This window comes from Wyeomyia smithii, chromosome 3 (assembly GCF_029784165.1).
Source record: "Wyeomyia smithii strain HCP4-BCI-WySm-NY-G18 chromosome 3, ASM2978416v1, whole genome shotgun sequence".
Taxonomy (NCBI): domain Eukaryota; kingdom Metazoa; phylum Arthropoda; class Insecta; order Diptera; family Culicidae; genus Wyeomyia; species Wyeomyia smithii.
This window is the reverse complement of record NC_073696.1, coordinates 242,348,271-242,374,006: the sequence shown is the minus strand read 5'-3', so window position 1 is coordinate 242,374,006 and position 25,736 is coordinate 242,348,271. Positions and strand designations below refer to the sequence as shown.

The 25,736-nt window shown below is 35.5% G+C and overlaps 1 protein-coding gene across 1 annotated transcript in view; it reads left to right on the top strand.

The window, feature by feature from the left end:
• Positions 1–25,736, top strand: part of LOC129731986 (adhesion G protein-coupled receptor L1-like) — a 178,686-nt gene that overhangs the window by 114,385 nt on the left and 38,565 nt on the right. The window contains exons 4-6 of the mRNA XM_055692427.1: positions 9,852–10,018; positions 10,870–11,007; positions 22,200–22,386. Coding sequence (XP_055548402.1) covers positions 9,852–10,018; positions 10,870–11,007; positions 22,200–22,386 — 492 coding nt within the window. The remainder of the gene's footprint in view (positions 1–9,851; positions 10,019–10,869; positions 11,008–22,199; positions 22,387–25,736) is intronic.

Below are 25,736 nucleotides of genomic sequence, written 5' to 3'. Positions count from 1 at the left end.
GGATTAATTTAGGTTTTAATCAAGACCATCAACAGAATTTAGTAGGGTAACCGCTCCTATATTCATCTCAGTACCTATATTCATCTCATCACGCCTTTTTGATCAATTTATCGTCAAATTTTACCATATTTTCAACATGAAATTTTCAGCCACTTGAGAAAATCGAGAAGCAAATAGATTTACTTTCAAAAATTTGTAGAAATTTGACGGTAAATTGGACAAATGAGAGAAATAAGATGAATATAGGAGCACCAAGCTGTTGAAATGAATAATGGAGCGATTACCCTACTGCAATGACAATCTAACACTTTTGCATCATAAAACTCGCATACACACCGAAATTTGATTAAAATTTGTTAAAAATCATAAGCTGGCACTCACATGCTTTTACGGTACGTAGCCAGAATGATAGCAAGTCAGTCCCATAGCCAGCTACGACCAGTGATGAAAAACAAACTACTGCAAATCGATGGCGGTGCTATAGCTTGCGTTTGGAATGAATCTATCGCTGGTCAATTCATAAATGACCTTCTCTCGTGCTTTATTAAACAAGTTTTTTGTGAGAAGCATAACACAAAATACCAACTACGCCGCTCAAAATAAAATTAGATTTTGTTTTTACATTTGATACTACTGAACTTGTTCTAAATTCTCCTGAGAACGGTCACACGTTCGTGACGGCGGAGAGCTTCCCCGTAGCAGTAAAAGCAAATATGAAAAAACAGCTATAGCTTAGGAAAAGGTTTGCTCCGTTAAAAAACAGCTAAGTAGCGTACCGAAGTATTTGATATGACTGACAAATTCTTAAAAACGAAATTCACGACAATAATTGAACAATCCTTACCCATGTCTTTACATAAAATACGGATAAAATATGAAAAGTAGTATTTACTAAAGAATGCTTTAACTAACAATACAGTGACACACCAAAAGCGTTCACTGTCAACAAACAACAGCTGGAAGAACTACTGGTGGAAACTTTGTCTTGAAGAAAACATCGTAGGGGTAAGCGGGGTAAGACCGCCCCCTTAAGCAATTCTGTGTATAAAAAAAAAGTTGCGGCTGCAATTTCTTTTTTTTTCTTCGCTAAGAGGTTCTTCTATTCAATACCCGCATTTAAAAAATAAGAACTGAAATATTTTTGTTTATTTTCCAACTTTTTTTTAAATTTTAAAAATTCATTGAAAATGTGCAGATCTTTTTCATGCGGGGTAAGCCCGCCCATCAGCGGGGTAAGATCGTCCACCATTTTTTGAGGATAAACAATATTTTTAGGGCCGAAACGGTTTATTCTATCGGTATAGTGTCTCTGACAAAGTTGTAGATGGTATTTTTTTTCTTTTTAAATAAAATATACACTGTGAAAAATCTGAAAAAAAAATTTTTTTCTAAGTTTTAACTTATTTTGTTTTCTGATTATTCAAGTTCAAATCAATGTTTAGGTAACTTTTTTGGTTTTCAAAATAAATAGATTTTTCAGAATTGGGGTTTTTCAAGATATTGAATTCATAATATACCTATCTTTAAGCTAAAAATTAAAACTCATTAAACCCATCTGTATGATTCTTTTGAAAGCTTGTTATGTATAGAAAAATACTAATAATTATTATATCTTTTATTTATATTTTCAATTTTCTACGTTTTTTTTTTGAAGAACAAAATGTCCAACGACTCTATACACCAAATAAACCGTCAAAAAAAAATTCTTCACAGAAATTGAGCTATTAATATTTCTATTACTCCATGATTCAACAACCATAAAATTTTAGCTTACCTTTTGTAGATTTTCCAGGCAAAAACATGTTTTTTTCAAAAAAAATTGAAAAAAAAATATATTTTTAATTCTATTTCTATATTTTTTCTTTAAATTTTTTTAGAGTGTGTACTTTTTTCGAAAGTAAAAAACTACTATTTTCAATTCTGCCGGAGACGTCATACCTATCAAACACACCGTCCTGGCTCTAAAATTATTTTGGTTCATTAACACCATTTTCACACAGGTTTACTTTTTTCAAAAATAAGTCTTGTTAAAATATATTACTAGAAAAGCTTCAACCAAATCGAAAATGGTCGATTAACATCGATGTCTTATGTGGCTTGAAGTTGATTTACTGATCCTGTAAATATTCCCTTTGTAGTGTCGAGGCATTTGGGTCTGAAGTAAAACAACAAGCAGTTGGATTCGTGGTGGTTTTACCCCTTGTATAGTGGGCGACTTTACCCCCAGTGGAACATTTTCATATTTGACCGAAAAATTAGTCAAAATTACAAGATTACTCACGGCCTTCGATATTTCCGAAAGAAGATAGATTCAGGCAAGCGATTAAACGTATATTCACGAACAATCAATAGACTTTTAGACTGAAAAACCTTAAGTCCCGTTGCCGCAAAACAATAGCGCATTGACTGGTTGCCAGCTGAAAGGTTGTTTTTGATTATTTCTGCGACCGTTCGTGCACTATCAAAACAGAAAAACGTGCAAATTGTTATGTAATTATACTGTAATAGACACGTTAAAGAAATTTTTCAATTATTTTATAACTTGGTAGTAAAACTACAGTGGGCGGTCTTACCCCGCAGGGCGGTCTTACCCTGTTTACCCCTACTATCAGCTAGAGCCACACGATGTAGAACGCGTAGAATTCAATCAAACCTCCTATCGAATATCACTTGGTACATCCAATTCTAAACCTGAAGACCATAAGTTGTGGTAAATATCACATTTTCCATAATCATTATTGGCTGTGGGGTTAAATTGCGAATATTTTTGCAATGGGACCGACTTGCGATCACTTTTGCTATGGGACAAACCGACTTGCTATTTTTTCATAGTTCCTCAGAAGTATTCAAAAATATTTGTTCTTTCGAAAGTAGATATAAAAAGGAATTGATTCCATAAATAAACTCAAAATTGACAAAAATGCAATTGGGACGGACTTGGCATGAGCGGCAGATCAGTAGCAGCATTGCAGTTTTGATTGCACGCGAAAATAAGTCATGCCCGCTGCAATGATAGACGATAAACTACCGGCCCTTTGCTCCACATATACTCTACAATACTGTTGCTCTTACCAGCATGTTTTCTTACAAGACATCAGTTTCTATTACGCTCTAACAGCAGGTTTAAAAATTGTTAAAGAAAAGGGGTTGTTTCAAACTTTTCGAGAAACCTTTACCTTCGAGATATCAAATTAGTCTAGGTTCATGGAAGCCAATAGAGATGGGCGATACGGACGAAAGTATCGATACTTTGGTATCACGATACTTCAATGAACTTCGATACCGGGTATCGAAGTATCGGCTGAAGGAGTGTCGATTGTCGATGTTTCGATAGTATCGGTATCAGACCTACATTTTTTTTCAAAAATCATCATTTAGGAAGTATCGATTCCGGTACTCATCTCTCGCGGTGAGTAACAAACAATATCGCACGCTTAGCCTCGGGGCTAATAGCGGTCTCGATCAACTAGATTATAGTTGAAAGAATTCGTTATCGATATCGATACCGCTTTGCAATGAAAAAATGATGATTACTAGCGTATTAAAAAATTGTTCAACATTTTATCTATCCACCAACATATTGGTTATTGTTGTCCATCATGAGGTTATGCTGTTATTATCGTTTAAAATCTGACGCAACATTTGCCAAATTCATTTCCAATTTTACAGAATGCATACCAGTATAGAAAACAAAGACATAGTCCCACGTCAAAATGAACGGAACGAAGGTTGCCGGGACAGCTAGTCACATATAAATTAAATTTTCCAGGGCTCATACTCAGTATTTTTTAGAATGCCTCCTTGAAAAAACCTAAATTAATCCACCTAGCGGTCAGACTCAGCCTTTCTCATTCAAACTTATTATTTGTAAAAATAGATTCACATGAATGCTTAAATCCAATAAATGTTTATCCACTCTTTGGGTTCTTAAATATTGATGTTGTAATTGAAGTATAAAATATGAAATTTGACGTAATGTTAGTACTTAAGAAATAGCGAAACAAAAGCAATGACTCTTAATTTCGAACAATTTAATCACGAGCGATGCCGGGAACGTTAAGATAGTACGATACCACATTTAAATCATGTTGAGGCCATACATATTGATCGAAGCAGGTAAAGTGTTGAATAGTCTTTGAATTTCTTTTCTTTCTAAAACTTTTAAACAGCATATCAAATTGTTGTAAGTTTGAGAGATGACTCATTTGTATGACACTAGTTATGTTCAAATAAGTCGTGTAATACTTTAGATAATAGCCCGTTCATTTGAAACTAATTTTAATCAAATCAGATGTGTGGTTTCTGAGATATTGATGTTTCGTGATTTTTACACTTTGATACATAACCTCTAAACTAGAAATCAGATTACAATAAAATTCAATAGGGTCTTATAGGGCAACTAGACCTTTCATTTGCAATTAATTTCATTGAAATCTGTTCGGTCAAGACCATCTCTGAGAATAGTGTGTGCGAAAAAAGGTGCACATACACACGTACACACCCACACACAAACATATACACCTATACATGCTTATATGCAGAAAATGCTCGATTCGTCTAACTGAGTCGAGTAGTATATGACATTCGGCCATTTGGATCACTTTTCTACCTTTTAATTAGCCAGTGATCGTTAGGAGGAAGTCAATATGTTATATACTTTCATTATGTGATTTCACATTTTCATGAACAACGGACAAAGTTACAATCCGATTGCAATGGAATTCAATAGCAACCTATGGGGCAACTAGACCTTCCATTTGACACTAATTTTGTGAAAATCGGTTCAGCCATCTCTGAGATAAATCAGTGAGTTTGAACAACCTCAGGATAACTTTTCTTTACATAACTTTTGAACCATATGTTCAATCATTACGAAATTCAAAAGTTAAGGGTTCTGGAGACAGCCCGATCATTTGAAACCAATTTTATTAAAATCGGTTGTGTGGTTTCTGAGATACTGATGTTTCGTGATTTTTACATTTTGGTACATAACCTCTAAACATACACACAGAAAATGCTCAGTTCGTCGAAAGGGGTCGAGTGGTATATGACATTCGGCCATTGGGACCACTTTTATACCTTTGGTTTTTCCAGTGATTGCTATACCTTTCTAGGAGAAAGGCAAAACGTAATCTCATAGAGTAATTTGAACCATAATTATTAGCTGCTGTGTAAATTTTTGTTTGGTGTTTGCTTAAGTTAAGCTTTGAATATGTATCTGACTTAGCGAGCTGAGTATTTTTCACTGGTGGAAGAACTTCGGGAAATGCAGATACAAATTAATTAAGAATCAGCCATTTTTCATCTTAATAATGAATATAACCATTTTAATTTGAGTTTTAAAATTGAAGAGCAAATGCGAAAAACTCGCTTTTGAATAAATGTCGGTCAAACACTGGTGTCTGATCAACGTAAAACATCAGCAAAATGTCGATTTTGCCCCAATTCCCCTACAATACTAAAATAGGTTGATCTGCTGACATTTTACGTAGATCAGACACCTACCATTCGATCTCTGATACTTTTTTACTCAAAATAAGATATAATTTGACTATCACTTTAAGATATTAGCGAATTACCATTAATGCTCAGAAATAATCGATATTATTTTGCTTTGTGAAATATACTAAACCTATGTCAAACCCGGTTCCGTAGAATCACCGTTTTGAGCTCAGTTTTTGTCCGATTTCAGATCTGTTTTTTTTTTAAAGATGGGTAAAAAAAGCTTATATGTGGACAAACTCTTAGAATTTTGATATTTGGTTTCAAAACAAAATGGCGTCGAAAAAACCACAAAAATTACCGGTGTCTCAAGAATTCAAAATGGCGCCATTGTCGCCCCTTAAGTTGAAATATGTTCAAACTCGGGGAAATTTAGTTTTGCATAAAAAACCACAAAAAAAAAAAAAAAAATATATATATATATATATATATATATATATATATATATATATATATATATATATATATATATATATATAAGGCAAGGCAGAAAAAAAAGGCAATTTTTGTTGCACTGTGTAATTGCAATATGTTGGAGGTTTTGCGTAGAGTTTAGTTCTGACGATATCCTTGCATAAGGACATAAATTTTTTTCATCGTTAAATAGTACCAAAAACAAACAACTATGGATCGTGAAATCCTAGTTTCAATAAGTTGCGTAAGTGATTGGATGGGGTATGATACACTTTATATCAAGTTCTAGCTTGTCTTCAAATTCTATCAATTTTATATCTATAAGCAAATATGTTTATTGGATTGCCGAAAAGATTATATGAAATATGCTTTTGTGAAGTTTAGTAATGTTTAAAACTAGTAACAATTTGATGATTTCAATGTGTTATTTTTATCTTATCACTTTTTCTTCAAATGAAATATCAAAAAAGATTACTGTAAAAAAATCAGTCCATGAATCATATACCTGCATAATTCATTCATTCCAGTTTGAATATTTGCGAAAAAGTGAGACCAACAACCAGCTCCTTATTTAATTTTAGCTTTCAGTGCATTGTTTCTCAAACAACATTGAATTGTTTATAAATTTGTGATATGTTCTACAAGAACTTAATAATTTCGCTGGAAATATTCGATACTGACAGGAAGAAACTCGGTGAAATTTTTAAAAAAGGTCACTCAATGATCTAGCGAAATTTTTGAATTATAGGAAAATTTCTGTAAATTCCTGTTTCTATTGTCTAATTACTCTTCAACCGGGGCGGTCAAGGGGCCTCCATAGATTCTAAAGAAAAACACAGTTATTTCTTTCGCAAAAAAAGATTATTTTGTACATAAAAAAGACAATAAAATACAAGACAGAAATAAAATAATTTTAAACTGAAATATGGTGGCGTCGCTTAAACCCACATTCCTTTAGATTATTGCTCAGCTCTGCAAGCGGTACAGCTATTCCGAAAATGGTACCATTTTTCACATTGAACACAATCCCTAAGTGGCTATAATTCAGCTACCTCCTTCGAGGCCCCCCGTTGCGACCATCTTTGTTTCGGATTTATTCTTAGCAAACGGTTGCATCCCACCAATTCCGCCCACACAGTTCCGCTCTACCGAGGATCGTAAACTGTAAACATAAAAGCACAACAACGCTGCTATGCTCGATTAACTTTCGGTGGCTATGAGACACGTGGTGCGGCCCCTTTTGGTTTACCTTTGGTCAAGACTATAAAAAACAAAACAACAAAAATACGACCGCATGTCAACAGATGTCAGCAAGTTCATTGTTGCTTCCATTAGCCTAAACCCGGAAAGGCAATCGGAATTCATCTAGCGACCCTGACCTATTCTCAACCGCTGACCCGCACGCTCACTCGCTAAGAAAGTTAATGAGCACAGTGCACAGAAGCCGTAATTCCGTCCGTCTGTTGATAAAGTTTCGTTGTCCGTTTCTACTGGCTTACTTTCCTCCCCCTCGGCATGTGGCAGTCAGGATTCGAAGCCCCGGAGGCAGAAAAGCCAATCACCGAGTGTAGGTTGATTATTCGCTCGCACTTAAACAGTGTCTTACAAAGGCAGCAAGTTACTTACAGTGAGAAGCGAAAAAATTTCATCTCCGTGATTAGTTTGCACAATCACCAGTATTCATCATTGGGGCAGTGAGTTTTCCATTTTGCTTGTGGGTGACGTTAGTTACGAAAGTCGTCAGCGCAGGTTATCCTGTTTTTGCTCGGTTCGCTTCGGTCGTTGGAGGTGATGAAATGAATACCATTCAGTGAATGATTACGGCACTATTCAAGGTGGAACAAAGCTCTCACGTCAATGGACGGAAATCACCAGCGAAATGTTGGCTGTGGAACAGAACACATCTTCAGCGTCACTGCCCTTCGATCGACATCCTCTGGCGGGTGTGAATATGAATATGTACCCAGTTGAGACGTTTACCACACCAAGTGCAATTTGTTACAAGCGAAAGCAATTCATCACAGTCAAGCCACGTACAAGCGGCAGAGCAACGGTAACGCCCTGCTAACGTTTCGGGAACGGGGGTGTGAACCTGTCCGTGTCTCGTTCACGACACGGTTCGCGGCTGAATATCACCACCGATGAAGGCGGCTCGCCGTTTTTGCTAAAAGTGGCATCCCAACAGACGGACAAGTACGGCGCTGACGGGTTCGCTTTTGTCTCTACTAGGGCAGAAGGATAGAAAATGGCATAAAATATGTACGAGAATATTAATTAAAAATTGCAGTAACATTGTTTTCCAGCGCACGAACAAACTCTTCCGGCGAGGCTACTAAATTGCAAACGATCGTAAATCTTGTTTTATGAACCACCCTAATTAGGACAGAATGGCGCAGAATAAACGGTGACTATGGCTTCCCTCTGGTAGCAGCAGCATTCCGGAAGCGGCGGCCGCCATGGCTAACGAAGACTAAGGCTGTCAGTTTCAACGCACGCTCTAAGTGAGGAAGTGTCAGGGAAATGGTAAAATTGCTATCCATTAGGTTTAATGGAGAACCTGTGGACAGCCGGAACCATCCGTTGACGCCGCCGCCGCCGGTGGTGTTGACGTTTTCCGTAAGGTTTCAATGTTGAACGTTTCAGCTGAAGCTTGGCCGATCACTCGCTTGCTCGCTTGCTTGCTGCGAAAAATAATCAGATGTGGGTTAAGCCCGACGTAAAGCGACCTACACAAAAGGCTAACTAAAGGTACAGAGCCATTCTGCGAAGGGAGGATAAACTGCGGTTAAACTTTCCCGCCCACACCGGTTGTCTTTCATCGGAAAACGAACAATTCATTCATTATGCTGATCCAACTTTTTATCCTCGGCGGTTCGCGGTATTTTAATTTTTAATTTCGTATCAGTTGAAACGGGTAGAATCAGTTTGGAGCTGATATTCTTTATTCGGAGAACTTTTATTAAAAAAATACAAATATCTAAATTTACGCAAAAAGGGGTAAGTCGCCAAAAGCCATCAGGGAAAAACACATTTTTAAAATGAGAAGGAAGAAAGTAATACTTTTCAAGAGATATTGTTTCAGTAAGGTAAACAATGTATGTAATTTTTCGGGGATTCGAAAAATAGATAAAGACAGAAGGTGTTACTTAGGAAAAATTTTCCTCCTCCGGACGGGACTTGAAACCGCAATCTCCGATGTCTCCGGCACGGTGTTTTGGCCAACTAAACTAAGGTAATCTACCTTAAGAATAATATCGATCACCATCTACTATTGTGTCCTGTTCGCATGATCCAAGCAAATTGAAAAACAATTCCAAAAATATCGCCCTTCTAAGATTTTTTGCGAATCAAGTTTTAAGATTAACAATTTGGTTGACTGCAACTATTCTGAACAAACCAAAGTGGGCACTCTTTAGGTAAAAGCTTAACCGTCGACCGTTTTCAAGCAATATTCTGATTCACGATATTGTTATCATAACCAGCTTTTAACAAGTGTTAACAGAGAAAAAATTCAAACCCTATTGCAGTCCGGGACATTAGTATTAAAACGTCATTACCTTAACAGTCATTCGGCAACAGCATCAATCGAATTCCATCAAAATCAATTTAAGCATCATAATCGCACCCACTCGAAAATCTCTCTCTTCGTTTACTGTTCACCCGCCGCACGTCGTCGGAATCTGTTTTCGTTTGTAATTGGATTTCGGCTCTAGTTGTGGGATTTGTTTTCCGAACCAATCAAGATCCTGGGTCCCATTTGCTAATTGAATTAATCCGAGCTGGCCAAAACAATTCCGACGTCAAAGCAAACCCTTTTTTTGTGCCGATACCACGACGACGGTGTTTTGATTTTTCCTTTAACGCACCAGCGGAAAAGATTTGCTTATCTAATTTTCCGTTTTCTTTTTCTTACTGTGCTTTGCACGCTCTTCCAGGACACCGAGCTCTGTCTGTCGCTGTCGCTGGCCCTGCTCTTCATGAAGCTGGCCTCGATGTGTTGGCTGTGCTGCTGCTGCCACCACGCCCTGGTGCTGTTCCGATCCAGCACTAATCTCAATCCGAACCCCGAGCCGAGCATGGGTCGTGCCTTAGCACATTACAGGTAATTAGATTTAGCCTTACAGCGTTTCTCGCACGTTACTCAGCCCTAACACCCCAACAGTCACACCGGTCAGACGGTATCCGACGGCATTGAGGTTAAAGTTAATTTGAAAATTGGATTTAAATCGCTAGCACAACCCTCCCGCAATGAATGCCAGCTGTCCGTCAAATCGACCCTGCATCAAGCAATTTGAATCAACTTTAATTTTTCATTCCCACAACATTAATCTTATAGACCTTCTGTTGCCTCGGATTAGGTCACCGAATTTTCATTTCAGCCACTGTTCAAAACTTCCAAAAAGTATCAACTGACATGGTCACGTGAATCATTCTCTATAACCTCTATATTGTGTTATGAACCCTTTCAGATCCCATACAAAATACCAAATAATTTCCTTTCACAATATGATCTGCCGCGTCACACTGGTGCCGTAAAGAGACTCAAACGAAAACTTTTGAATGACCATAAAACTTGTCCTTCTAGCGACAATAATGACAGTTTTGTGAAAGACGCAGAGTGAAAAGTTACAACCAAGATAAGGGAAAATCTTTGTTGCCACTGAATAGACAAGATAGACATTTTCCACCCTTGAAGCGAAGGAACGACACAAAACATATTGAAAAACTTAAGCGAGCAGGTGTTTCCTGCGCTTCCGTTGGAACGAGTATCGGAATCGAATTTTGCCATTTTGTTGATGATTAATTCACCTTCCAAAGTTTGCCGGTCGGAACCCGAAGACATTTTCCAGCTGTACATACCGTCGCTTTCAACGATTCTGTTACGGGGTGCTTAGAAAAAGTGTCTTCTGTACAGGAATACATTGTTTTTTTTTTCGATTCTACTTTTCGCAGTTTACTCTCTTGGGGATTCCCGCTGCTTATGTTGGGAGTGGCCGCCGCTTTCAAGTACAAGGAACGGGACGTGAAAGTGACTGGTGCCCAGGTGATCGCCCAGATCGTACACGATCTCAACGGAGACAGCCACTGCTGGTAAGTGATCGGTAGTCTACTGGGATAATACGATCCTGATAATATTTCGATCGGATTCAGAGCTTTGAGTTGCTGTATTTTTTCAATACTCAGAATTGCTGGGCATCTCTTGACATTTTTTCTAAATTTTTCTACTTACGTAATAACAAACGATAGTATTTTATACCATTTTTCCAAAAATTTAAATTATATTTATTTTATAAATTTATTATATAAGGTTTTATTCTAGAGGCATTCTTTGGTTTTCTTTAGTGCGAATCGGAGAGCTTATTATCTATAGTCCACCGACTGCATTTGAACTGTCTTGCAGTGTCCGGCACGGACATGTCTCTGGTTTTAACTATGCTCCGACATTCCCGTGAATGGGTGCTTGAAACTCTTGTATAATTCCTGAATCTACTGTCCTTTCGGTTGGTTCGTACCATTTAAGAACCTAGAGAGAAATAGCCCAAACATAACCTTACAATATAACCTTACAAAATGGCTGAAGCTTCAACCAAAATTCAATAAAACTGATAACCAAATATGAAAAGGGATTAGTTTTTTGATAAAATTGTCTACTTACTAAAATTATTGTCCTGCAGAAACAAGGTTTTTGGAACAAAAGTTTCAGCAACTATAACACTGGACAGTAAAAGAGAACGACCGTAAAGCTCAAACTGGAGAACCATAATATAAAAGTATCCGCCTCATCATATGTAACAACTTTGTATAAGAAAATTTTTCTCTATAATATTGCTACGGAGCTCAAGATCAAAATTTCCCCCTAAACTCGTACCCTTGAACGCTGTGCAATGGTTAAATGGCGTCTCCATCGATTTAAAAGTGAAAGGAGGCGCACGGTTAACGTTCGCGTTGAAGTGAGTGGGAGCTTTTGACGCGTTTTCTAAATGGCTAAAGGCAGCAACATTCACAGAAATGGGTACACAGCTATAGTTTTTCATTCTTTTGTAGTTTAGGTATTGAGGCTACATCTGTAGTTTATTTTGTGATTTAGTAAAATAGCTCTAAGTCGGTTATTTTGGAAGATAGAAAAAAAACTCCCTTCTAGAAAGTCGCGCAAAATCGACGGGGCTACAATAATATAGAACCTCGTTTAACTTTAATTGTAATGATAGGAAGTTAGATGCTGGATTTCATCGGAAATTTTGGCAATCATAATTGGTGATTACAGGAAAATGTGCGCTCTATCATATTACACAATTTAGTAGAAGGAAGTTTTTCTCTAGATTGTTACTATCGAGCTCCAAATCCAGAATTCCCTCTGAACTCGTTTCCTAGAACATTGTACAGCAATGGTCAATGGGAGTCTCCATGAAAGGAGGCGCACGGTTAACGTTCGCGTAGGAGAGGAGAAAGCTTTGGATGCACTGGAAATGGCTAGGAACAACTATAATATTCCATTTGTTCCAGTTTGAGCTTTATTGTAATTTTCTTCCGCACGAAAAATAAAGCCTAATGCTGTTCTGACAAGCACGAACGAGTGATTTTTGGAAAGAGTTTATGCAGAATGGTGAAAAGTACATTCTTTTATCAACATGTAGAAAATAATGTACAAGTTTACCAATTTTATGCTAAAATCATGATGAAACTGAAGTGTCCAAAGTAGCCCCGCATTTCAAAAGAGGCTTCCAATAGTATCCTAGTCGATCCAATTCATCTCTTTTAATTTTTCTTTGCTTTGATTTGCTTAAGTTGGCAAGATTCATCGTTTTTTTCGGATTATTTTGTGCTTTTAAGTTATGCTAACTAGTTTTATTTTAGTTCTACTATTTTCCTTCGATTTTTGTTTTCCGTTTTTCTTTATTTCTGTTGATTAATGATTTCGATTCTCTTCTTCCATTTTTTTTCAGTTCGAGAGGTTAATCGTGTATTTGTTTGATAGCTTTTAATTTTTTTATACATATAAAACGGAATTTATTTTTTTTGGCTCTTCAAAGTTCCAGTTTGACTTTTCTTCTTAATTTCACCCTTAAAATTTTGTTATTTTTCAATGTTTTATCTTAGCATTATTTTATTTTCTGATTTATTTTATATTATTCTCAAATTTTACTTTTTATTAATTGCTTTTTCTCGTCCTGGTCATCTCCATTTATTAATTTTTTTCCTTTCTTTTTTACCCTTTACCATTATTTTCTATTATATTTTTTTCTAATTTACTTGTTTTCATGAGAAATCATCTAATTGTTATCTTCATTACCTATTTTGTTTCTATCTATTTTCTTTTCTATTCCCCTATTGAATTGAATTTTTGAAAAATCTTTTATTTTGTTAAACCTTTTTTTCTTGTTTTCCTTTTTCCTCAAATATTCTAGTTCGATTTTTAATTTTTCACTTCTACCTTATTTCTATTTTGTTAATTTTTTTCAATGTATATTATTGATATTCTTATGAAATTTTTTCATTTTCAAAATTTTTTTCATGTAATACTACTAAATATTATCCTCCATATTTATAATTTTTTTCTCCCAGATTTGTTATTTTATTATAACCACAATATATCATTAATTTTATTTAATTTTCTTATTTGGTCATTTTCTTAATTTTTTTAGGAATTGAATAGATTTATCTTCATCATTATTTTCTTATTTTTTTCTCTGATTTTGTTTTCGTTTTCTTTCATGTTTATATTTTTATTTTACGAATTCGTTGTTTTTTCATGTTTCTCATTCACTTTTATTCGTATTCTCTCATTTTTATACTTTTTCATCTCCTGTTATAAATTTTTATCCAATTCTTATTTTCCTATTTTAAATTATTTACATTTGATCTTCTTATTTTCTTTATTTTCGCTACTTACAAATAAATTTTATTATTGTTGTATATTTAGTCGGTCGATTGATCGTTAATTTTTTGTTTAATTTTATGTTTTACCATTTTGTGAACTAGTCTTCTGGTTTTTATTGAAGTTCTGCTATTGCATTTTGTTTCACTTCTTCTTTTCCTTTTGTTTTTTTTTTTTGTTTTTTTTTCTGTCATTTAATTCTTTTGTTTCCATATTTTCTCAGTAATTCTAATTCGGAAGTCCAATTGTTTATCTGCTTACTAGCTTTTAATTGATATTTTTATATTAAATATATTGGTGTTTTATTTTTCGGCTTTCTCTGATGTTTAATTCACGGTTTCTTCTGTATTTTAATTTTCAATTTTTATTATTTTCCCAGAGTTTTCGCTTCGTACTTTTTGATTAACCGATTTACATTATATTCTTCTTAAATTTTTCCTTTTTTATTCAATTCTATTTCCCTTTCTGGTTATCTCCATTCAATCATACTTTTTTCCTTTTTTGCCTTTCTCCTAGAAAGGTATAGCAATCACTTGCAAAACCGAAAGTATAAAAACGCTCCAAAGGGCCGAATGGCATATATCACTCGACTCAGCTCGACGAGCTGAGCATTTTCTGTATATGTGTGTGTGTGTGTATGTGCAAATTTTTATTCTCACTCACTTTTCTCAGAGATGGCTGGACCGATTTTCATGAAATTGATTGCAAATAGACCCTATTGAATTTTATTGTAATCGGATTTTTAGTTTAGAGGTTATGTTTAAAAATGTGAAAATTATGAAACATCAATATCTCAGAAACTACACAACCGATTTGAACAAAATTGGTCTCAAAAGAACAGGCTATCTAGAAAACCCTTAAGTTTTGAATTTCATAAAGATTGAACTTGTGGTTCAAAAGTTATGAAAAGAAACGTGTTCTGAAGACTGTTTAATCTCACTCATGTTTCTCAGAGATGGCTGTACCGATTTTCATAAAATCAATGTCAAATGGAAGGTCCAATTGCCCCATAAGACCCTTTTGATTTGTTTTGCAATCGGACTATTACTTTTCCTGTTATGTTTAAAAATGTGAAATCCAGCTATGCAAAGGAACATATTCCGAAGACTACTTGGACTCACTCACTTTTCTCAGAGATGGCCGACCCGATTTCCACAAAATTAGTGTCAAATGAATGGTCTAGCTGCCTCAGAAGACCCTATTGAATTTTACTGTAATCGAATTGTAACTTCATTTGTAACGTGCCGACTTGTGAAAATCACGAAACTTCATTATCTCAGAAACTACACAACCGATTTGATCATTATTATCAGATGAGCGGGCTAGTTAAGGGTTAACTGATGAATTATGATTGAACACGTGGTTTCAAAGTTTGAGTGCCCTACACGTTCCCATTTCATTTGATTATAATCGAACTTAAGCAACAGTTATGAATTAAATTGTTAATAAAACAACGAAAGTCTATTATCTCAAAGATTACATGACTTATTTGAACATAACTAGTGTCATACGAACGAGTCATCTCTCAAATTTACAAATAACAAACTTCATAACAATTTGATATGTGGCTCAAAAGTTATGGAAAGAAGAGAAATTCAAAGCCTATTTAAAACTATACCTGCTTTGATCGATATATGTGGCCTCAACATAATTCAAATGTGGTGTCGTACTATTTGAACGTTCCAAGTTCATTGATTCCTTGCGGTTTGTTTGAAGTCTGCAAATGCACGACGAATCGTCCATAGGATATGATCAAAGTCAAATAACAAATCGTTTGAAATGATTGGATTTATCGAAATGACAACATCCTCGTCTTTTGGCTTCTGTACATCGCCTTAATTCTGAATATATTCATATTGGGTGGTATTCTGTCATTATCAGCAGACTTTCTGGCATCAATCTGACACCGGAAATACCCATATTGGGAGGTATTTTTGGTTGTTTTCCAGAAACTAAAAGTGGTCGTCTTCAAATTCAAAATAGTGTCCAGGGTCAATGTTTGGTTTCTATGAATCATCACGTTTACGGAAATATCCATTTCCGACAGTTGCCTATAAGTTGCCATTTAGCAATTCAAAATGGTGCCTGAGGTCAATTGTTAGCTACTCGCATCATTCTGGTTGCATAGATACTCATATTGGATAGTATTTGTTTATTTTAGGCTGTTCTTCACTAACCGGTAGTCCCCATCTTGGATTTCAAAATAATATTTAGGATACTAGTTAAAGAAAAACTCATATTGGGTGATATTTGGTCACTTTGGACTGTTTTTCAGAAGCCGAAAGTCGTCATTTTGGACTTTAAAATTGCCTGTGAAATCAATTTCTGTCATCTGGGCGTAATTTTGGTTCCGAAAACATTCATATTGAATGGTATTTGGTCATTTCCGGCTGTTTGCCAGACACCGGAAGTCACAATCTTAAAATTCAAGATTGTGTCTGTGATCAATTTTAAGCTTCTGTGCATCTTTCTGGTTCCAGAAATACTAATATTTGATGGGAATCGTCCATTTCAGGCTGTTTTCCAGAAACCGGATCTTACAATTCAAAATGTTGTCTGAAGTCGATTTGTGGCTCCAGTGCATCATTACTGTTCCGAAAATACCCAAATTGGGTGGTATTTGGTCATTTGCCGCTGTTTTTCCGACACCGGAAGTCGCCATTTTGGATTCCATAATGGCATTTGGAGACATTTTCTGAATTTTGAACGGCATACTGGTTAAAGAAAAACTCATATTGGGTGGTATTTGGTCATTTTCTGCTGTTTTCAGAAACCGGAAGTCGCCATCTTAGAATTTAAAATGCTATCTGTGGTCGATTTTAGCTCCTGTGTGTTATTCTAGATCCGGATATTATTATATTGGGTGGAAATCGGCCATTTTCGGCTGTTTTCCACAAACCGGAAGTTGCCATCTTACAATCCAGAATGTTGTTTGAGGTCTATTATGGAACATATTTGTTACCACCAAAAACTTTCACCTGCCAAATTTGATCCCATTTAGTTGATTAGTTCGCGAGATGTGCAGAAATTTGTGAAGAAACATGTACTTCCAGAAGAGGGAGTGGCGTCAAACCATTATGGACATATTTGTTACCTCTAAAAACATTCACATACCAAATTTGGTTGTATTTTCTTGATTGGTTCTTGAGCTGTGCGAAATTTGTGTTTCATTTTCATGGGATCCCTCCCTTATAGAAGAGGGAGTCGGGTTTAAAACCATTATGTTCATATTTGTTACCACTAAAAACATTTACCTGCCAAATTTTATTCCATTGGTTGATTAGTTCTCGAGATGTGCACAAATTTGTGTTTCATCCAACTATTATGGACATATTAGTTACCCCTTAAAACATCCACATGCCAAATTCGGTTTCATTTGCTTGGTTTGCTCTTGAGTTGTGCAGAAATTTATGTTTCATTTAAATAGGAACCTTTATCGGCACCAAAAACCCCTACATACAAATTTTCACGTCGATCGGTTCGGTGGTTTTCGGGCCTATATGGCTCAGACAGACTGACAGACTTGACTGCATTTTTATATGTAAAGATTACAACATCAATATTTTAGAACCTAAAGAGTGAATATACATTTATTGGATTGAAGCGTTCATGTAAATCTATTTTTACAAATAAAAAATTGAATGAGAAAGGCTGGGTCTGACCGCTAGGTGGATTAATTTAGGTTTTTTGTAACTGTTCATCATTCTTTTGTACCACTTATCTTTCCTAAATATATTGTTTTTTTTATGCAAATTTATTCTCTCTTCCATTCTTCATTATATCGTCGTATATTTTTATAAATATTCGAATATTTTATTCCGACATCGTGATTTTCTTGTTTTTTCTTTCGTTGATTGGCTCTGTTCTTCATTTCCTTGCAGTTTTACAATAATTCATCTTTGTGTTTGTATTTTCAATTCCAATTCAATTCGTGTCATGTATATTTAATTTTTTATGATTTTTATTATTTATTAATATATTATTCTCACAGGTTCGTCGCTCATTATTTTTTCTTACCACTATATCTTCTGATATGTCATTTTCTTAATTTATTTCTACTGATCTACTGATTTAGTTTTTGTTCTAATAAATAATATTTTATATAACTGCTTCATTCTTTTAGTTTCCCAATATCTAATTTTGTTATTATTAATTTTCTCATTCTGTAGACTGGGTTTTTCCCACGTTTATTACTTTCGTATTTTCTTCTTTAATTGTCTTCTTGTTTCTTGTTTTTTTTATATTCCTATTTTCTTATATAACCATTTTGTTATTTTCTCATGTTTTTGGTTTTCCTCTTAATTTTTTTATTTCCTTTTTTCATATTTTTTTATTTTCTTTCATTATTTTTTCTTCAAATTTTTTCTACATTCACGTTATCTTATTTTTCGGTTTTCGAATATTTTAAGTTCTTGTTTTATTCTTTTTCTATTGCTCCATTTTACTACTTTTATAGTACAATTTATAGTTTTCTTTCTATTTCAAGCAGTAAATGTGGAGCTGACGATTGAAAAACGTACTAACTGGGGAAATAGTTAATTAGAAATTTACGAAAAATATAGTCCAGCAGGTGGGACTCGAACCCACAACTTGTAATCTCCTAAATAGCTATTTAGCGAGGCCGACTTATACGTCTTGCGGTGGTGTAACCGGAAACGCATCTGACCGGAGATTAGAAGCTGTGGGTTCGAGTCCCACCTTCTGGACTATATTTTTCGTAAATTTCCAATTAACTATTTCCCCCGTTAGTATATTTTTCAATCGTCAGCTCCACATTTACTGCTTGAAAAAGAAATAAAAATAGCTTGACTTGCATTATAGTCATTGAAATTAAGCGAGATTTATAGTTTCCTTTTATTTTCATTTCATCGGGAATGTACTGTTATGTTATGTTATGTTTTTTGTTCTTATTTTCTTATATTTTTTTCCTTATTTTCTAATTCTCCTATTTTCTTGATTTCTTATTATTTTAGATATTTTTTTTTTATTTTCTGATAATGAGCAATTTAAAAAAATCCCCTACCATGGTTTTCTTCTTCTCTTCTTCCGTTGATGGCTTCTGTCCTTCTTTTCCTAACATTTTTTTCAATGATTTCTTTTCACCTTTTCTTTTTTTATATTTTCGTTCTAACTTTTATACTTGTTTTCTTATTTTTTCCAGTCTTCGTGTTCGTACTTTTCTGTACATTAAACAGTTGGCTGCGAAGTCTGTGAATAAGAAAACAGAAAGTCGAGTTCTGAATCGGAATGTAGCACCTAGACTTTGCTTTTTTTTGTTTACTTATTTATTATTATTATTATATATTGTTCCATTTATTTTTGTTATCGTAAATATTTTGTTTTTCTTTATTCTCTCGTTTTTTGACTTTCATTATTTTATTTTTTTGTTTTTTACTTTATTGTTACGAAATAAGACGCTCACCAAAATATTTTCAAATTTACTGTCTTGTTTTCTATCGTGTTTATGTTCTTATTCCACCGTTTTCTTATTTTCTTACATACATTCCTTATCTTCTAGTTATCTACTTCCATGAAATTCCTGTTTTCCAATTCAATTTTTTGACATTCATGTTTTCTTATTTTCTCTTTTTCTGGTTTTCTCATTTTACTAGTTTGTTTTCATAGTCTCTTTACCCCTTTTCATGTTATTATTCTAATGTTTCGTTATTTCATTTTTTTTTTCGCTATCATCACAAGATTCTTTTCCTATTCTCCTGATTGTATTCTTTTAACTATGTACCTATTTTTTCAAATTTTCAACTTTCAGTTTCCTTAGCTTTTTCGGGTGTGTATTGATATGTTCTTACCTTCTTATATTTTTATTTCTTTTTATCCTGTTTTTTTTTTATTTTCTTGATTCCTTATGTTCGTAAATATTATTTTCCTTTTTTTATATTGAACAACTCCGTTCTGTTTTTCTTACTTCATTTTTACCGTTTGTTTTTCAAATTCAGTTCTTCCATTTTTTTTTGTCAATCAATAGTTTTGTCTGTCTGTCTTCCATTTTTTTTAGTTCAAGAGCTTATTCATTTTTATGTTTACTTGCTTTTTATTGGTAACTTTACATTTACTTTGGCATTTAAATTTTTCGGCTTTCCAAATTTTCAATTCTCTTTTTCTTCTGCGTTTTATTTGGGCTTGTTAATTGTCTTTCTACTTTTCGATTTACCGATCATATATTCTTTGTGGTATTTTTTATTATCGTTTTCTCATATACTCAATTTTCATTTCATTGATTTCTTTGTCTTTTTTTTGACACTTAATTTTTTCTTCTTCCTCTTTTCTCACTTTTTATACTTTTATTTTTTAGATCTATAACTCAACTCAAAATAGCATATTTTCACGCGTTCCCATACATATTTCGAACGCATCCGCCGCTCAAAAAAGGCCTCAGTGTTTTTCTTTTAATTTTTTTCATTTTCTCATGAAACTTTTTTTACTTTCTCATGAAAAATTAAAAAAAATAAATTAGACAATTTATTTCTTCTTTTCTATTTTTTATTCACCGCATTATATTCCAATAAATACTGAAATCATCTTTTCCCTGTCCTGTTTATCTCATTCTGTTCTTTTGTTGATTATTCCTCTTTGTCATTTTGTTCGTTTTTTGGTAATTTACTAATTTTCTTTCAGCTTTTCTAATTGCTTTAATTTTTTCTAAGGGTTTAACTCGTATTTCTCATTTTTTAATTAAAATTTTAATTATTTTCTTAATCTATATAATTTTTACACATATTATTCATATTATTTTCATTTTTTCGTTGGTTTTCTGATTAATTTTTATATTTTCAATATATTTTCAGTTTTTATTATTTATTATTTCAATTTTACACTATATTTCATGTCATGTTTTATTGATTTTGTTATTTTCTAATTTTAGTATTTTTATAATTGAGTTGTACAATATATACTGACTAATTCAGTTTTTCACATAATTCAATTTCCTCAATCTCATTCGCATGCCTTGTTTATTTTTACTTTTTCTTCTTCTATCACTTCTTATTTTCTCAACAATTTAGTCTCGTGTTTTCCTGTTTTCTTATTAAGTTATAGTTTTATTTTCTTATTTACAAGTTTTCCTTTTCACGTATTTTCTCATATTGTTGTTATCAAACTTTATCGATTTCTATTTTTTATTTTTATTTATTTTATGACCTTCACGTTTTATTATTTTTTTCGGTTTCCTTATTTTGGTAATTTTTATTTTGGCGTTGTCTTACTATTTCATATTTTTATGGTCCTCTTTTTTTTTGGTTTTCTCATGTTTTTAGTCTTTTCTTACGTATTGTATTCCTTTTGTTTTTTCGCTTAGTATCTCATTTTCTTGATTATTTTTCCTTTCCTTTAATTTCCTCATTTTCTCCTGGTGATAAGTCGCATGTTCTTGTGTTCTTATATTTTATTTTCCTAATTTTTTATTTTACTATTCTCTTGTCTTTTCATATTCTAAGGTTTTATTTTCTTATGTCCTGCTGTTTTTAATTTTTATTCACTCTTATTCTCATCTTATGGCTTTCTTATTTTCGTATTTTCATGTTGTCTGTTTCTCGTAAGTTACTCTTAGTTTTGATTTTTTTCTCTTTTTGTTCTCACTTTTCTGTTTCGTTACTTCTATGATTTATGATAATACATGAGAATACCAACAGAACGGATTCGAATTTTCAGAAGTGATGTCCGGATTAATTTTCTGTCCGGATTTTCAAGCTGTTTAGAAAACAAACTAGAATTAACTTTCTCAGTTTCATGATGAAACTTTAAGAGCTATTGTTTGTGAAAAATAATCTTATCTACATTTGCACTGAATTTTTTATAATTTTCGAAGATCCGATCGGATTCACCAAAGATCTGCCAATTTCCTGGTGTTCTCATTTTATCATTTAACTTCTTTCCGTTTTTAAGGCTCAAATCAATCCTGACCAATTCCATCTTACTTCTAGTTAACAAAAAATTAGCAGGTATGCAGCTTGCCTTGAAACAACAAATTAGATTGAATCTTTCCGTTTCAACGATAAAATTAAATCTGGTTCACTAAACACTCAGAGCATAACATTCTCTTTGACACTACTTACCGAATTCTTGACAGTCCAACCCAAATAATCCAATGAAAGACACAACCCCAAGAGCAAGTATTCAGCTCATTTACCGTGCCAAGTGTAAGGACACTTGCCTGGCGCGATAGATTGCAGCATATTTTTTCATTCGTACTTAAATGTCGAAATAAATTGCAGCAACTGTCAGCTTTGAGTAAAAATATTTCTTACCGTTCTCAAACATAAAATGTCCCTCCCCAAAAGACTCGTTCCGACCGTCGAGACGCAAGCCTCATAATTAAATTTTTTTCAATTTTCCATCTTTTTCCATCACCCATTCTGGCCATTTCCCATCGTTCAACGGACACCAACTCCAGGCTGATGGAAGGATCGGCCTACGTTTGGGGTTTTCTAGTGCCGGCTGTGATGCTACTGTTCGCCGGATTCTATCTGGCCTGCCAGGGAGGTGGAGCGGTCAAGATAGCGGCCGCCCTGCAAGTGGACTCCCGCGCCAAGAACAAACTGGTCAAAAAGCGTGGGCTACAGATTGGACTTTTTTTCAAGGTAGGTTCCTGAACGCTTGGGATGTTTATTTTACACGGCAGAGGACGATAGATAGAGCGAGAACGTGGTTTGAAGTGAGCCAAGCTTCGTTTACATTAGGCTTATATTGGCACTTGGTGTTTTAATTTAACCACGTGGGTGGATCGTCCTTGCTTCGTGTTGCCACTTCGCTCTTCGTATCTGAAACTGCTGTGTAAATGACATGCTTAATTGCTTAGTGCTTCATTTTAGCAAACCGTCTGCTGATTCTGTTGACAAAATTCATGCGTGTTTTTATTGTAATGGAAATAGAAGCTAAAAGACTGAAGCCAACAAATAAATTCAATTTGATTACATTTCCTGCAAAAAAGTTTTGCCAGAAGAAACCTTAAAACTAAACCGATTATCGACCTCGAAAGTTGGCTTCAAAATCCCCTAATAGCTACAGGGGAGGACAGTTCGTTTACAACTGGGCCACAGTTTATGGCCGATGGAACTTGACCGGCCAGAAACAGTAAAAGTTAATCATTCATAAATTCCCCACGCTCAGATGCCACTTTTGCAACGTACGGCTTACTGGTCCTGCTGTGAAAATCCCTTAGCGAAAAAGTTAGTCTCCCGTTTCGGGCCGTCGCCGCACATAGGAGTATTTGAGCCAAAAAGCTAGTCAAAAGTCCAAGTCGCTTTATTTTGGTAGTAATTGGATAAATTTACATCAAAAACGTGTTATTTTCGTATAATCAACACAAAAAAGGTCATTCTGTGCCGAACACGCATCAGCATCGGTTGTGCTTCGAAATCGCTCCGATAAATTTCAATACGTGTGTGCAAGTGGTGGCATTTTTTGACCGGTGTCTTTTGTCTAGATTGCTGTATCGCAAGGTCAAGCGCCTTTGTGTTACTGTGTCGCTTTGTAGCTGCCTGCTGTCGAACGATTTGGTGGTGAGTGCAGTGCACTCCAACACGAAGGAGAAAAAAAAAGGAAGGTACGTGCTTCTTGTCTGTCCCATCGGCGCGCTAGGTTTAGCGCGATGGATGTAGACCCCCCACCTCCCGCACCTCCATCCTCGAATCCCCTCGACCCTGTCCCTCCTGCCACCCCTCCTAATATTAATTCCTCAGCTCCCCCACGTGTCAGATTGTATCCAGATGGATCGACTCTTCCGGTGGCAGTTTACCTCAGGCCTAAAGCGGGGCCGAAATCGAAATCTTTAAACATTCTACAGATTTCGACCTGAAAGACCTGACGTCACACTTTAAAGCTGTGAGTCACAGCCTGTGACTGAAATTTTAAAAATCAGGCCGAACAAGCTCCGTGTCGTGGTTAACGATATAGCTTGCTCCGAGCTTTTTACACGGGAATACCGTGTCTATGTACCCGCTAGAGATGTGGAGATCGACGGTGTCGTGACCGATTCGAGTCTGTCCGTCGAGTGTATATTGAAAAGTGCCAAAGGGTGCTTTAAAAACAACACATGTCCCGATGTGAAGGTGCTCGACTGCAAGCAATTGCGGTCGGTATCGATCGTCGGTGACAAAAAAGTTTACACTCCGTCAGACTCGTTTCGAGTTACGTTCGCCGGGTCTGCACTACCAAGCCACATCTCGATCCACCGGGTTCGTCTCCCTGTGAGGCTATACGTTCCCAGCGTCATGAACTGCACTCATTGCAAGCAGTTAGGTCATACAGCCGCCTACTGCTGCAATAAGGCACGTTGTGGCAAGTGTGGGGAGACTCATGCGGAAAATTCTTGCAGTGTTGACGCTGTAAAGTGTATTCACTGCGGGGAAAATCTGCATGAGCTCTCGACATGTGCGGTGTACATGCAGCGCAGGGATAAAATAAAACGGTCTCTCAAAGAGCGTTCAAAGCGTTCCTACGCTGACATGCTGAAGAAGACCGTTACCACTTCTCCCGTTACTTCGAACCTCTTTGATCTGTTGTCCTCTGATGAAACCTGACGATTCACCAGCTAGAACATCTTATGCCAATCCTGGGGAGTCTAGAAAGAGGAAAAATATTTCCTCTCCTAAACTTCCCCGAAAAGGTCCTAAGAGTGAAATGAATGGTACAAACAAACCTAAAAGTGCAGCGGAAAACCCAAAGCAAACCCCTCCTGGGCTTGCAAATTTAAAGTCCCAGAAGGAGTTCCCAGCACTGCCAGGAACATCTAAAACCCCAGTTGTTCCTTTTGCACATCCAGTTGAAATATCAAATGCAGGACTGGTGAAATTTTCTGACATTGTGGACTGAATTTTTGAAACTTTCAATGTAGCCGATCCAATAAAAGATTTTCTTACAGCGTTCCTCCCAACAGTTAGAACATTTTTGAAGCAGTTGACTGCGCAATGGCCCCTCCTTACAGCGATCGTATCCTTCGATGCCTAATTCATCTGCTTATGTGAAGGATTCTATCTCTGTCTTACAGTGGAATTGTAGAAGTATTTTACCAAAAATTGATTCGTTTAAAGTTTTGATAAATAAAAACAAATGCAATGCATTTTCCCTTTGTGAAACTTGGCTAACTTCGAATACTGATCTAAACTTCCATGATTTTAATATTATTCGCCTTGATCGAGACACCCCATATGGAGGAGTACTTTTAGGGATTAAGAAGTGCTATTCTTTCTATCGTATTAACCTCCCCTCGATTCCAGGCATCGAAGCTGTCGCATGTCAAATGACAATACAAGGTAAAGAGCTTTGTATTGCCTCAATATATATTCCTCCCAGAACACAGGTTGGGCAACGGCTGCTCTTTGATTTAATAGAACTTCTTCCCTTGCCACGCTTGATTTTGGGAGACTTTAACTCTCATGGCGTGGCTTGGGGTTCTCCTTCTAATGATAACCGCTCCTCTTTAATTTATAACCTTTGCGATAACTTCGACATGACTATTCTAAGCAACGGTTAAATGACACGTGTCCCGAAACCTCCAGCGCGCCCAAGCGCTTTGGATCTCTCTTTATGTTCGACGTCGCTACGGTTGGATTGCACATGGAAGGTTATCCTCGATCCTCACGGTAGCGACCATTTGCCTATTCTTATTTCAATTAATAACGGGTCAACTCGCATGCGGCCAATTGACATTCCGTATGACCTCACACGGAATGTTGATTGGAAGTTATACGAGGAAATGGTTTCAGAAGCTGTCGATTCGATTCAACATCATCCACCACTTGAAGAATACAACCTCTTCGCGGGCTTGATTCTAGACGCCGCGTTGCAAGCTCAAACGAAGAAATATCCCGGCGTAACGATCAAAGAACGGCCTCCCACTCCGTGGTGGGACCAAGAGTGCTCCGGTGTCTACACGCAAAGATCCGACGCGTTTTTGGCCTACCAGAAGGGAGGTATACCTGGCGACTAT